Below are 15,176 nucleotides of genomic sequence, written 5' to 3' on the forward strand. Positions count from 1 at the left end.
AGTTAATGAGTTCCTTATACAAAATACACCAGTATCATTTAGGAGAGTATTGAGTTGCATGTTTTTCTTGGAAACGTAGAGAGAATTCAATACTTTAATTTGATACTCATGATCAGTTGAATAAATTTAAAAAGTTTATCAATTAAATGACACGATTATGGCGACTCTCCCCCATTTTGCCTTTACTCTTATGTTTAATACTATCAGTATACGAATTTTTATCAAAATCGTTAGATCCGATCCCGATATATATAAGGCGCAACATAAATACTATATACCCTCGTTACGGCCCTGGTAAATTAAATGCGGTATGTGTATGTATATATATCAAGGAGTCCAGGTGCTTTATATTATAACTTTTATAGTGTCAGTGTTTCGAAGATACTCTGTATGTACACGTGTAATATACCATGTGTGTTTGTACCATCTAGGCATATACATATCTGTAGTATGACAGATTACATAAGAGAGAGGTATTATATACAAGTGTTGTAAGACTACAGATACGATACAACAGATCTTCTGTTGTATGCATGCAGAGAGTGGGAGTTTTGTGTATACAAATATTAACAAATAAAACTCCCACTCTCCAAGCGTCTTCCAACTAATGTTCAATACATGTATATAATACCTCTCGCTTAGATGCATTACCAAACGGATGTATTCCGTCATACTACAGATATGTATATGCCTAGATGGTACAAACACACATGGTATATGTATAAACAAATGGCGCACTATTGACCACATCGATTGCACTTATTTTTTACAACCCTTGAGCCAATATTATTCATGTATATAGATAATAACATTTTAGAAGTATAATAGGGAAGGATATTCGGATTATAATTTCATTCCAAATTTAGAAACGTGGAATGCCCAAATCCGACACCGTTAATTACTTATAAAAAAAATGTATAAACAAATGCAATTTTTCGTATTTCCAGTTTGCGTTTCTAACCTAATTTGCGCCCCCACGGGTAAACAGTGATGTTAACGAAAAAATGTTTCAAACAAAACTTGTTTATTTTTTTATATTTTATACATTTAAACTTTTGTTCTACCTCTAACGGTTTAAAAGATGGGTTCTACGGATCCAAGACCCAATTGACCTATATTGCTCATTTACGAACTTGACCTTCCTTTTTACGTCCTAAACATGCTGTAAAAATTTCAGGTTGATATCTCTTAAAAAAGAAGATGCACAATTAAAAAACTATTTGCAAAAAACTCACATTTACAAAAAGAAACTCGTGAACAAAATTTTTACTTTGAACGCGAATAACTTTTTTACTATCAATCGTAGCGTGTACTTTGAAATAAAGATAAAACGCAAACAAGTCAAAGGATATCAAAATCATCAAATTTGAATCAATAGAACGCAAGATATAGGCCAAAACGTAAAAAAAGTCACTTTCCAAGATGGCGGCAAAAGGGTTAATTTTCCGAATAGGCAAAATCAGTTTTAAAGTCTCAAAACAACCTCCTTTATTGAAGAATGAATAAAAACCTAGCGCCAAAACTTTTGGATCAATCCGTAAATGCATTAGACTATAACGTATATTACGAATTCCCTGTTATTATAGTATAGTGTTGCTAGGTAACCGTATATAAAATGAAAACAATAACAAATTATTTAAGTATATTATTTTAAATTAGTAGTCGTTAATGACCTCGCTGTTAAAAAGCGACTTTAAATAAATAAATAATAATAATATTTTAAATTACCAAAAGAGAAGTGATAAACTTATAACAGTGTGCTTACAATGAGTTAAAAGAGTTAACGATCAATGGGTGAAGTACATATTATTGGACAAATTTGTGGAGCATATCAATTTTTAGAAACAAATTTATTTTGTAAATGGTCTATAGAAACTGGTAAGTGATCTTTAATACTTTGTAGGAACAATTTTTATGATGCGAAATATTTTAAACATATTTAATAGGATCTGGATGGAAATTGTTATCGGGTCCAATACAAGGACAAACATCTGTTAGTCGATCAAATTATAGAAAAGCTAGTTATTGGGGATATCCAATTGATGTACATTTTGTATCAAAAACTATAAAAGGTATGATTGGAAAAATTCGTATATTTTAGTATAGAAGCATTATATGACACAAGTTCATACTAACGGGGATCTTAGTCGAACATCATGGGTTCTTGAGAAATATGTAAAAAGGGAATAAAAGGCGGTTTAACGTAACTAGACCCTGAGAAAAACAAAGACACGCCTTTATCACTTAGCGGCCACCCTTAAAATTAGGGTAAAACCTCAAACAAATAAAATGGAGAGCATACTGGCAACGTAAAAAAAATTTCCTCGACTAGGGTAGAATAATTGTTCAAGCCAGAATTTTAAATTTCGCCTCAGAAAAAATGAAAAAGAAAATACAGTGATAGGAAAAAAAAGACAAACCGAATTTCAGCTTTTTCGCCATTACTAGACTAATGCAAAAATTTTTTGGAAACAATATGCTTGGATCTCGGATTATAGAAAAGGCATATTGCATGGATTTGTTACAAACATTGAAGTGTCCCAAAGTTTAAGGTAGTTCTTTCTCTGCAATCCATTATAAAATTATTGGCTTATTACCCATTCTATTTTTACTGCTTACTGTAGAGCACACTACTACAATAAAATAAAATACAGTTAATACACACATACACCCCTCCATTTAAAATAATAATATAAATGTAATATTTAATTTAATATTTTAGGGAAACTAAACGGTGAATAATTTTATTTTTTATGATTCTACGCTTCTCCTATGCTACGTGTGTTAAAAATGACATTTCTAATTGCAATTATCTCATGTTAGGCGCATTAAATTGATTACTTATATTAAAAGTTTTGAGATTTCTTAACATTTTGTGGCGTGACCCAAATATCTTAAATTGTTAAATAAATATGCAACTTGTTTTACCTGTGAGTAATTTTACAATTTTTTTTTACAGGGTGGCCAAAAATCAATTTACATATCCATCATTTTGATTCCTATGGACGTATACACTCATTTGGATACGGCCAATTACATCTACCTACATCTCCAGGTCATCACGAATTAACTTGTTATATTTGGCGACCCATAGGAACAATTTTTCAAAGAGTAATACAATTTTTCTTAGGTAATAAAACCATTATATCTTGGTGATAGGAATATATCAAACAAATGAAACAATAAATTTTTAGGTGGATCTCCACAATTATCGGATCCAAACAGTATTGGATCACCAACCGATCGTTATCAGTTAAACACAGAATCTATGGGAATAGTTAAATTAGAATTATATATTGTATTTCGTAATTATCAAGAATTTGGGGTTGAATATAAATAAAAATGATGGTCTATTTTTTTATAATTATTGGATTCAAAATGGTCCAAAATTTGGAAGATATGACAATAAACTCCACAGATTATAATGTTACGAATTCGTCATGCGACGAAGATAATTGTACAACTGTTGATCCACAAACTACAATTATCATAGAAAATACCGAACGTACTACACTAAATACCACGGAAATTCCAAATGTAACCACGACAATTAGTCCACAAAATGATACAAAATCACCAGTTTCGAATACGACAAAAAAAAAACATTCTTTGTTTCGCCGAAAATCTTCCTGTGATTGTGATCTTATGGTAAGTTTTTTTAATTAATTTGAATTAAGAATGAATGAATATTTTTGAAAAAAATATTTTTCTTATGATACGAATACTGGAAATTTTTTCGGGAGCTGAATTTTGGATTTTTTTTAATCGAAAATAGGTACGTTTTATATCTGAGACCGGTTGCGTTAACTAACGCGGATTAAATTTAATAGAATTAAATTAAATTTGCTACAACTCTTGCCTAAAACTTTTTCCATATTTTCGAGAAAATTGGAGGTAATAATTTTGTTTACGTTTATGCAATACTGCCTGAGATGCAGGCAAAGATAATGAGAGATTCGAGTGTTTGAGGGCCTTAAACATAGAAATGAACTATAGGGTAATTTTATCCATGTCCTCTGCGATTCTCTTTCAAATTAATGCAAATTCTGATTGATCTATATTATATGTTATTTTATGTTATTTTTTAACTTATAAATACTTTTTTTCTAGGATCAGTATTGTGATTTAAATTGTTGTTGCGACAGTGAATGCTCCGAAGAACATTTCAATTTATTTTCAAAATGCATGGAGCCGGTTTCAAATCAAAAGTCGCGATTAAACTATTGTACCACAGAGAATTGGATATGGAAAAATAATACAGAAAGTAAAATAGAAATTACATCAAATGGGTTATTTTGTATTTATAAGGATAATTTACCGCCAACCGTATTTTATGGTCAATCATATGTAAGAAATGGTTTTTGTAACATTTATGTAAAAATATACGGCTAGTAAATGCTTCAACAAATTTTTCATATTGTAATAATGATTTGGAAAACAATTTTAATAAATCGAAAATTCATCGCATGCATGGGAAATTAAAAAATAACTTTAATTTCATATTCAATCTGATTTAAACCTATTCAAGAATTTAAAATTGAATTAAAGGAAAGACATCGGAAACTAAATCATTCTAAAACAAACTAACCCAAAATTTTAAATAGACTAAATAAACAAATAAAATTAGTTTCCATTTATTTCGATTCAAGTCCAATTTCACTAAATCTATGGGACTCATTCACGAAGGAAAAATTTCAAAGATTAATTAGAGATTCTTTATTTTAGAAAATAAATAGCCCTAAAGAAATTTTAGATTTGACAAATAGAAACAATAAATGGGTAAGAAAAGGTTTGGAACAAATACCAAATGATATACAAATCATGTTAAAAGATAAATATCGGCATGGGTCATCAATTTTATGCGTTGAAAATGGAACTATCAACTTTTTAGGTAACCAAATTTTTTTTTTACTGGGAACTCTTTTACTTAAATATGCTAAATAGTGTATCAAATGCTAATTTTGAAAGGTCAAAATGTTAACAGCCTAATGTAGAGGCATCCCTGATAAAAAAATCCGATTCAATTTCGATTCAAATTTTTTTCCAATTGGATCCTAGTCATTCCTATTGGTTGAATTGAAAATTTCCGATTCATTAATCGGACTTTTTTTATCAATGATACCTTTGTTCCTATTTTAACATATCTTTTCATTGTTTAAAGATGTTGAAATGAGAATAATTCACAAATGTTATTTAAAAAATCGTACCCCGGCAGTGCAAACTAATCAAATTTATATACTTCAAATATTAAATGTTTTAATTTTTAGAATTACCAATAAATATCGTTACAAATGTTTGTAATTCAAAAATAAAAATTTTATTTTTAAAAAACTTTCAATCTACATGTGATGTAAATTGCAATGCAAAAGATCAAACTATTTCATCGATATATTATCAGAAAATTAAAAATAAATATTTAATTTCGTCTCCAGAATTATTTAATACAACATGGTTGGAAAATATGTCGGTAAAATCATTTTCTAGTATTTTTAATTTAAACGTAATATGGAAATTGAATTGAGAATTCGCTGATCCAAGTATGCCTTAAATATTAATAACGAATTTAGAAGCTTATATCTTATTGCTATTATCTCGCACATTCTCAAGAGAAAATAAATCACTTAAAATTCAAATGACGAAGAAAGTCACTGAATTTTCTATTTTAAGGGGGGGGGGGGGGGGGAAGATTTGCTATTTGAAAATCACAATTGACAGGAACTGTAAGGTCCCGTTACTTTAGTCCTCAAAGTCTATTATTTCTATTACCATAGCTGCAAAAGTAACAAATTAGACTAAATTTACATAAGTGAGAACAAATTTTCTAGTTCAGTTAACACTCTCTTATCCTAAAATTGAACTTTATGTCGAATAAGAGTTCGCCGATTACTACACTCATAGTATAAGGTGCCTTAGTCCTTCGGGAGCTACAAGCGTCAGAAATTTCACACATACCTTCTCGAATTAGTGTCAAATTCGTTGAATTTTCCGAAAAAATGATTCACGTTTTGCGGATACACATGTTCCGTATACCAATATCAACGTAAACTTATATGGCGTAAGCCCCTGAATTATGAGCATTTATTCAATAACACCCTGTACATACTATAATGTTTGATTCTCCGATTGACTACCAGTGGATAGATAATTGGGTTGGCTTCAAATACAATTTTCAACTACCTATTATTGATTTCAAAAATTTTCATTCTTTAAAAGAAAATGTCTTTCTTTTCTAGCAATGTCCAAAAAATATTTGTATTCCATTTACATCATACATATGTGATGATTACTTCAAGAATTGTTTCACCTACAGTGAAAAAAATGTGACACGAGTCAAATTCGAATTAATTGTACATAAAATTAAATACGTAATTTTTTATAACGTGACTTTCGGCGGAATTACCAATATGCGTGTCGAAATAACAGTGAAAAATCCAAAAATAATTGACAATCCATTTAAGCAACTGTATACAGTTAATTTTTTGGAAGAAAATAATACGGTAATAGATTATTCAATAATGCGTAGTGGAAATCCAGGATATTTACAAGGATATCCAATTTTAATTGGTGAACTAAAAAGCTATGCATTATTAAATGAAACATACTTACCAGAATTTGAAAAATTTATAAGTAAGATTGAAAAAAATTTCTTACTCTTACCACAAAATGTAAATGGTTTTTGTATTCGGGATGACTTTCATTACACTACCGTTAAATTCGGGACAAATTTAAACTCAAAATGTAAGTTAAATGTTGACATAAATTATAAAAATACTTCAGAAATTTGTATGAAAATTCAAGAACAAATTTGGGAAATATGGACAATATATAACACAACCGCAAAAACCTTTAAGTACAATAAATACTTTGGAGTTTATGGAAATGCAAATCGTTCCAATCTAAACGAATGGAAAACTGTTTTATATGACAACACACCTTTACTCACTCAACAAAATACTGATTCAGGGGAAATAAAATGTTTTTCATTAGTTACAACATTACAAATAGAAATTTTATACGAACGTATACCGCAGAAAATGGACACAAAACGTAGTGTAAAAATTTTAGCAATTTATTATAATTTTTTAACAACGGAAGACTATGAAATGAAACAAATCAAGAGTGGAGGAAATATTCATATTGAATTAAAATCAAATGTAATGTTTTACGATTTAACTAATTATCATTACGATCAATTGAAATTTGCTTCAGCACCAACATTTGATTTACATTTACCAAATGATTTTTTCTATCCATTTTTATTAAATTCTGGACATCGAATCTTCACTAATCAAATATTTATTATTTATTATTTGGCAATAGCTTGTTCAATACCAAATATTCATAAAAATTATTTTTGTACTACTAAATTGATAGAATAAACCTTTTTTAAAATTATTTATGTCGTAAGTTTTAAATTCCAAATTGGAGTGAATGACCAACATTATTTTCATAGATTTAACCAAGTTTTTTAAATGCAATTTAACCATGAAGAATGTTAAATAATTTGTGCCCTTGTCTATTTTGGACTGTAAACAAATAGCATTTGGGCGCTAAAAAATCGAAAATTATGCCAAAGGATTTTTATGGCCCCTGTATATATGATATATGATAAATATATCAAGAATTAATAATTTTAGCCCCAAGTTTGTAACGGTTTTGGTATAGGTTCATAAATCACCAAATTAGTCCATTTCCGTTTGTCCTTCCGTCTGTCAGCACGATACCTCAAAAACGAAAAGAGATATCGAACTGAAATTTGTATTGCGAGCTGAGGACGTCAAAAATGAGGCAGAGTTAATCTATTGGGCCTTAAATGCAATAAATGTTCCTTAAAAAAAATAAACACTTTTCAAACAAAAGTTTTCAAACAAATATGTCATTGTGTTCCCGTAAATTAGGGCAACACGTTGGTGTCCTTTTTCTCCACAACTATAAAAAATATAGAGAGTTGAAAATTTGTAGGTGGCTTCAACTAGTAAGTCTTGTTAAAGATGGAAAAAAAACTATAACAATTGGCCGAGAAAAGCCCGCCATTAGAGGTTGGTTTTTTAAACCTTGTAATTTATTAAAAATACTGCAAACATTGATTATTAATACAGTCAATTGTTAATTTTCACTTGTTTTTGTTTAAAATGGCACAAAAAACACAAAATTATATTTTATTAAAAAAACTATTTTTAAGCTGTTGCAGGTTCTGGCTTTTTTACTCTTCAAGGACTTCTAGGTTTTTACTCTTCATCTGTTTTATTTAACGCTGAATTTTCGAGAATGTTAACATGTCCAAATGATATTTGCTTATAGTTCTTAATTCTTTCTGAATATCTTATCATACCAAAATTCATAGAAAAAATGGGTAAATTCATCGAAATATAAGCATCGGGTCCGTTTACAATCAATAATTTCAGAAAGTTTGTTCAAAAGTTATTTTTCATGTTGAAAGCTCAAGGTTATAAACGTTAGTATAAACGCTTAAATAGACTTTTGCTCACAGTGCCACTATTGGCCAGCCTAATACCCTTGCAGACAAACCCGTTTGAAGTGTTCCTTTTGAAGTTAAAAACTTTCTGGACAGCGAAAACAGCGAAAAAATAAAGGCGACAGGTTGTAAATAAACTACAACAGTTTGTACGTGTTTATTCGCACAAAGACAAACAGCTAAATTGCCAATTTTTGTCCAATAATAACTGTGCCAAATTTACTTGTCACGTGAAAATGGTAATTGAGTCAATTATTTATAGTCGTTATTTATTACTGAATGCAATCACAGTATACAATATTGTATTAGCTGGATCGAAGCTTAACGAAAAGATTATAATCCATTATATTTAAATGCAAAATAAAATGAAATATTTGTATTTTTCGTAAAATTATATTGATTTGCGATTTTACATTCGAGCTTATGGTCGTAAATATAAATAACATAATTTTACACTATATTCAAACACTTTTTTTTATTTTACACCTATGATTTATAAACTTCAACTTTTTGAGATAAATGGATATAGTTTGCTCTTTTCTTGAAATAATACTTTTTGAAACTTAATATCTAAAGAATTTTTTTAACTAAAATTATCAAGAGCACTGGTAGTAATCACAGATTTACAGAGGATTACACATTTCACATTTTGGGAGGTCAGCAAATTGAAGATCTTATTATTTCAAGACGTATTAATTTTATTTAATTTTTATTTATAAATGCGAAAGTTAATTAACCTAGTTAATTTAAACTTAAAATTAAATATTATTTTAATTTGTATATGCATTATTTTTTTCAAAATAAAAATTTCGTAATTTTATTAACATCAATTTTTATTCCAAAAATCGAAAGGAGCAAAGACCATTACAAACTAAAAATTTTCTCAACTATCGATTAAATTTCAAAACATTCCAAAGAATTTCATAAGAATTTCGATGATCATTTTTTTAGTTTGTGTAATAACTTAATTTAAATATGTTAATCGCGATATTTAACGATAACCACCACGATTATAATTTGATCGGCCACCGCCCCCACCTCCGCGCCCACCGCCACCTCTATTATAATTACTATATTCCTGATTACGCGAACTATCTTGAACGTATTGATCAGCGTACGAACCGGAAGTTGGTTGGTTATATGTATTGTAAGTTCCTCCACTACCACCTCGATTACCACCATAACTTTGCCCACGATTTCCACCTCCACCACCACCGTATCCTCCTTGATTTCCTCCACCATATCCGCCTTGATTACCACCTCCATATCCACTTTGACCTCCACGATTTCCTCCTTGATTTCCCCCACCATAACCACCTTGATTGCTTCCACCATAACCTCCTTGATTTCCTCCACTATAGCCTCCTTGATTTCCACCACCATATCCTCCTTGGTTACCACCACCGTAACCTCCTTGGTTTCCACTTCCTCGGCCTCCACCTCCACGACCACCCCCGCCACCCCCTCGACCGCCTCCTCCAGTGTTACGCTGTTGCCATGAAGGCATTTCTGGTGGAGGAGGTTCTTGTTCGTTAGGACGACCTCCTCGATCAGGAACCTAAAAAAATATATAATATTTGTAGCGTTCAAATAATAAAAAAAGATTGGGATTGAGACTGTATTTGCTTAACAAAAATGAAATTTAGAATAATGGCTTTGCAGTCAGCAGGCGCCACTCTCTAAAATATGGTACCTCATTGTAAATTGTGAACCAGGTAGCCAACAATCTACGGCAGTGGCAGCCATAAACATCCGTACGATTACATGACAGACAACTTTGACTATAGCCAGAGCCAGGCTTGACCCAATGTGGCTGCATTTACCTCCGCATCTTTATAGACGCAGTCAGGCAAAGTAATTGTCATTCTGAAAAAACATAAAATCATGCGCATCCATCTCCCTAAACTGTTATAGCAAATCTTCGTATGGTAGCAAAACTTATCAGAAAGCTAGCTAATATTCTTTTTTGGCATATTATTTACGTTCATGCTACCAAAGTATGAATTTTAGATAGATTCTAGCAGCTAAATTTATATTTTTTAGCAAGGAACTTTAATGCGTAATATATTTATATATTTTAAATACTTACACTTCCAATCATCACTTTATTGATCGACGTTTGAGTATTTTTTCGTACTGAAGCACTACTTGTCTTTTCTATAATTGTAATATCATCACGTGCCGCTAGCAAATCACTAATATCAACATCGGGTATTGTAGTCATTGAAGCGGCATGTTTCTTATAAATATCTTGAATCGTAGCTTCTTTACCTTTCATTCGATCTGACCACTAGAAGAATGTAATTAACAAATTAATCATTATAAATCTGGGAAAAGAACATCTTATGAAAAATGAATTTCGAGCAAAACCTGCAGACGGCCAATAAAGAATACTGTTGAATCATGATGAAGCGTTTGCGTGTGTAAGACCGTCAAAAATTATCATAATTGTGGAACAACGATTACTAGATATTTCCCAACATTAACGGTTAAAACTGTGAAATAAACGGTTAAAACTATTAAAAAAAAAGTCATGCATGGCAGATATGGTAAATGGCAATAGAAAAAGAAAAACTTACTGAAAAACACATAAATCTGCCGATGAATGGCTTCAATTGTACAGAAAATCAATATTATAGTACCCGCACCTGTATAAGTAACTGTTGTCATTCTATAGCACAGCTCTTTACATAGAAATTCATTTTTCCCAAAAGTTTACGTGAACCTAACTTACTTGAAAACCTTGAATGGTCACATCTAGACGTTTAACTAACATTTCACGTCTTATCGTATACTCATCGTGTAATTTTTGTTGTAATAAAGTTAAACTATCCCATTGTTTCTCCGATAAATGGCCATTAAATGCTGGTTTGCCAATTAAATCATTTCTACATTTACTAAGCGAATCACGTACTTTTGTTTCAACTTTTTGAAACAATTGTGCTGCTGTTATATTCGGAGGAGGTTTATTAAATTGTAATGCAACCAATAAATTTTTTAAATCTCTTGCTGTATCAGTTTCATGCTGAAAAGTAAAAAATAAGTTTATTTGAAATTCTAGACTTAATATTTAAATATTAAGAACTTTGGTAAATTTAGTCAAGGGGCCCGTGCACAAATCAAATACAAGAGGACGTTCGGTCACTTTTTCTAAAACTTCAGGAAAGGCAATTTAATTTTTTCTAAACAAAAGTCTCCATAAGCAAAAAGTTTTAAGTTCAAACATAAGCAATAAAACAGGCCTGAAGAAACTTTTGTCTGAGGTTAAATATTCGCCTGAGGAGAAATGGAAAATTTTTATTATATTTCCAAAAGCCGATTCAACGAAACCCCATAATAGGGTGTACGGAAAAAAAATTTATAACCAACATAAAACTTTTCGCAGCCCAAATGAGATGGGGAATTTATGATTTTAAAATTGAATAATAATCTTTCAGTGTCTTTTCTTCTCCATTAGCCGAAAGAAACTATAAAAACTTCGGCTTGACATCTCTTTTCGTTTTGAAGTTATCGTGGCGCCAGACGGACAGACAACCGAAAATGGCATAATCAAGTGATTTTATGAAGACCTATAGCAAAATTTTGTTTGTAGGATCAATATTTTTAAGCGTTACAAACTTGGGACTAAACTTAGTATACCTTGATATATATTATATATACATGGTATAATAATGAGTTATGGTGGATTTTTTAAGAATTTGTTGAACTGGCCATATGTATTACACAAACGATCCCCAACATAAAATTACCCATTTTTCTATTGGCTTTTCTCAGTTTCTATTTTATAAAATATAAATTTATTAGCTTCTGGCATATCAAAAAAATAATAATTTTACATTTCTCATAGAACTTGAAAAATTTTTAATGAATATAAAATATCGAAGTTTTGTGATTTTTAAAGCAACAAATGGTTAGATAATAGTAAAACATAATTATTAAAATCGTGGATTTTTAATTTAATGTTTCTACTCTCTTTGTAACGTCCCAAATCAGAAAAATATCCATATTTTGAATCATCTTTCAATTAATGACTTTTCAAAAATCATGAAATATTTATAATAATAAACTTACCAATGTTAAAGACAATTCGTTTTTATCACCTGAAGAGGAATTTGAAAGTTTAAGCATGCGTGCAGCCATTAATTCACTTAGTAAATAGTCTAGTAGTAATAATTTATCATATTTATTGTTTAAGCGATCACTTAAGTGTCCTGTCGTAAGACTTTCATACGGGCAACCTTTTAATAAAATTTAAAATTATTAATAAAAATTCGTAGCGTGGGCAAATTTTAGCTTAGCAAATTTTCTTCAGTAAAATGTTAGATTAAATTAGTTTATTCTACTACATTGCTTTACTAATTAACTAAATTTGAATATTAAAAAAGAACTCTAAAATTATAAACATTTACATAAATTTTAAACTTATCGGAATATACAGTGTGTCCCCGGATAGAGGTAACTATACTTGTAAATTTTCTTATTTTGCATTTTAAGAAAAAAGTCATTCTTTATAAGAAGTTTTGCTTATTATGAAAAGTATGTAGGAATATTTAAAACTTCTAAATAATGTATAGGGTAGCCAAAAATTTGGTATCACTATTTTTTTTTTTATTTAACCGTTTTTTTTAAAAGTTGACAAAATGTTACTAAACAAAGTTACTCGAAATTAACAATTATGACTCTATACAAAATATCAAGAAGATCTTTCCAACTTTGATAATTCCATTGTTATTGAATGTTTATCCTAGAAAATAAATTTTCTTTTTAATTTTCTAAACTAGTCCACAAAAAATTACTCTCTCGGATAGTACATGTTAATTTATTTATTATTATTTTCTTTGTTACGTTTTTTATAATTAGAGCTTTTGTTCAAATAAAAAATGATGCTATAATTAAAGTACACGGATCTTCTTGATATTTTGTATAGAGTCATAATTTTTAATTACGAGTAACTTTTCTTAGTAACATTTCGCCAACTTATAAAATAGAAGGGTAGTTTACCAAAAATAAAAATAGTTATTCCAAATTTTTGGCTACCCTTTACATTATTAAGAAGTTTTAAATATACCTACATACTTTTCAGAATAAGCAAAACTTCTTATAAAGAATGACTTTTTTTCTTAAAATGCAAATAAGGAAATTTACAAGTATAGTTACCTCTATCCGGGGACACACTATACATCAAGGGACAAATGCACGGATCCGATTTTTATATGTATTTTTATTTCAATAAAATCACATGAGTTAAAAAATTCTGATAAGCGGGGAGCCGGTGACAGTGAACCTGAACTTACACGGATTTCGAAATTTCGCATGTGAATGATTGCTATTTAACAATAGGTACAATATGGCCGAGGTGTGCCAGAGTTTATCCTGGCAGAAATATTAGTCCATATTGTACCAATCGTTAAATAGTATTGATTCATATGCGAAATTTCGAAATTCGTGTAAGTGCAGTTTTACTGTCACGGGCTCCAGGGCTCTAAGTGTTATATTATTATAAAATTACATGTGATGAGTACACTTAGAATATTTTAACTGGTGCAATTTTTAGGTAGGTCTATTCTTAGTCGTATTTACATTTAAAAATAAACTGTAAACCATGTCAACTAACCCAATCATTATTTTATTATTTTACGATAATGTTATGATTTTCGACATATATACTAGGCAGGATCGATGGATATTTGAAGAAATTATTCCTAAATTCTATAATTGGAAATTTGAAAAATCGTACATTTTTCGGAAGAAAATTTACTTAACATACAAACCATAAGATGTAAAAACTTAATTACCAATTTCTTTCAAAAAAGAGCTCAGCTCCATTAAAAATGCACTGGAATCAGCTGCCGTTTGGATTGGATTGACTTCTTCATCCAATTTATATAATGATTTTATTTCTTTTGATAAATAGCTAACTAATTTAGTATATTCAACATCTTTTGAACCACCTACCACAGCTTTTTCTAAATTTTCAGGAACATTCAATTTCCCAGAATATCTAATAATCAAGTTTGATTAAGTAATTTTGATATACCGTAATTTTTTTAATATAAAAATGATAAATTTATCATATTGTAAATTATAAATGTAAATTGGTAGTGTGTTAAAGCCAACATCCTTTTTGGGCAATGACTCCTTATGTAAAAAGCTAAATATTGACAAGCACTACTTACTTAATATCGTTCAGGGAATCGATTATATCATTTTCCATTTTTAAATGAAAATCCCACTAAATTTATTTGATGATTTATAAATTATATTATAATTTATTTCAGAGACTGTATCGCAAAAAATTTATTTCACAATACTGCACCGGTTCGAATCTAACCTATAAAAAAGATGAACACATAGGTGACATTTAACCTGAGTAGCAACATACAAACCGCTAGATAGCACTATTTTCGGCAGACGCTTTTTTTGTACAAAGTGTTCCAAATTTTACGATATTGGATTCCTATTAGACCTATATCCCAGGCTCATATAATGCTCGGGGAGAGTGCGATAACTATGGCGCCACAATTTGACAACGGAATATTGTCAAACACATTTAAATAAACCGAAAATGAAGAATACCAATTTTCGAGTTTTGACTTGGTTTTCGAGATAAAGATGTCTAAAAAGTGAAATTTTTATGTCACTTAATTCGCGATTTTTGTAATTTAATTCATCATCACTCTGTTGTCTTGGAGACAAACAA

At 29.9% G+C, this 15,176-nt stretch overlaps 3 protein-coding genes across 3 annotated transcripts; 2 read left to right on the forward strand and 1 right to left on the reverse strand.

Moving 5' to 3' along the window:
* The first annotated feature begins 1,713 nt into the window (after positions 1-1,713).
* Positions 1,714-3,359, forward strand: LOC123293650 (B9 domain-containing protein 2-like). Its single transcript, XM_044874529.1, has 4 exons — positions 1,714-1,878; positions 1,947-2,072; positions 2,960-3,130; positions 3,195-3,359. Exons 1-4 carry the CDS (start codon positions 1,791-1,793, stop codon positions 3,338-3,340), a joined length of 531 nt encoding a protein of 176 aa, XP_044730464.1. The 5' UTR covers positions 1,714-1,790; the 3' UTR covers positions 3,341-3,359.
* On the forward strand, positions 3,359-7,379 carry LOC123292720. Its single transcript, XM_044873434.1, has 5 exons — positions 3,359-3,648; positions 4,111-4,347; positions 4,726-4,891; positions 6,487-6,627; positions 6,778-7,379. The coding sequence occupies exons 1-5, from the start codon at positions 3,379-3,381 to the stop codon at positions 7,377-7,379; spliced, it is 1,416 nt and encodes a 471-aa protein (XP_044729369.1). The 5' UTR covers positions 3,359-3,378.
* Positions 7,380-9,275: 1,896 nt separating this feature from the next.
* LOC123292122 (protein FAM98B) lies at positions 9,276-14,775 on the reverse strand. Its single transcript, XM_044872676.1, has 6 exons — positions 14,653-14,775; positions 14,272-14,477; positions 12,548-12,714; positions 11,211-11,501; positions 10,566-10,766; positions 9,276-10,034 (listed from the first exon to the last, which is right to left on the reverse strand). The coding sequence occupies exons 1-6, from the start codon at positions 14,688-14,690 to the stop codon at positions 9,468-9,470; spliced, it is 1,470 nt and encodes a 489-aa protein (XP_044728611.1). The 5' UTR covers positions 14,691-14,775; the 3' UTR covers positions 9,276-9,467.
* Positions 14,776-15,176: the final 401 nt, after the last annotated feature.

Source organism: Chrysoperla carnea, chromosome 2, assembly GCF_905475395.1.
Source record: "Chrysoperla carnea chromosome 2, inChrCarn1.1, whole genome shotgun sequence".
Lineage (NCBI taxonomy): Eukaryota > Metazoa > Arthropoda > Insecta > Neuroptera > Chrysopidae > Chrysoperla > Chrysoperla carnea.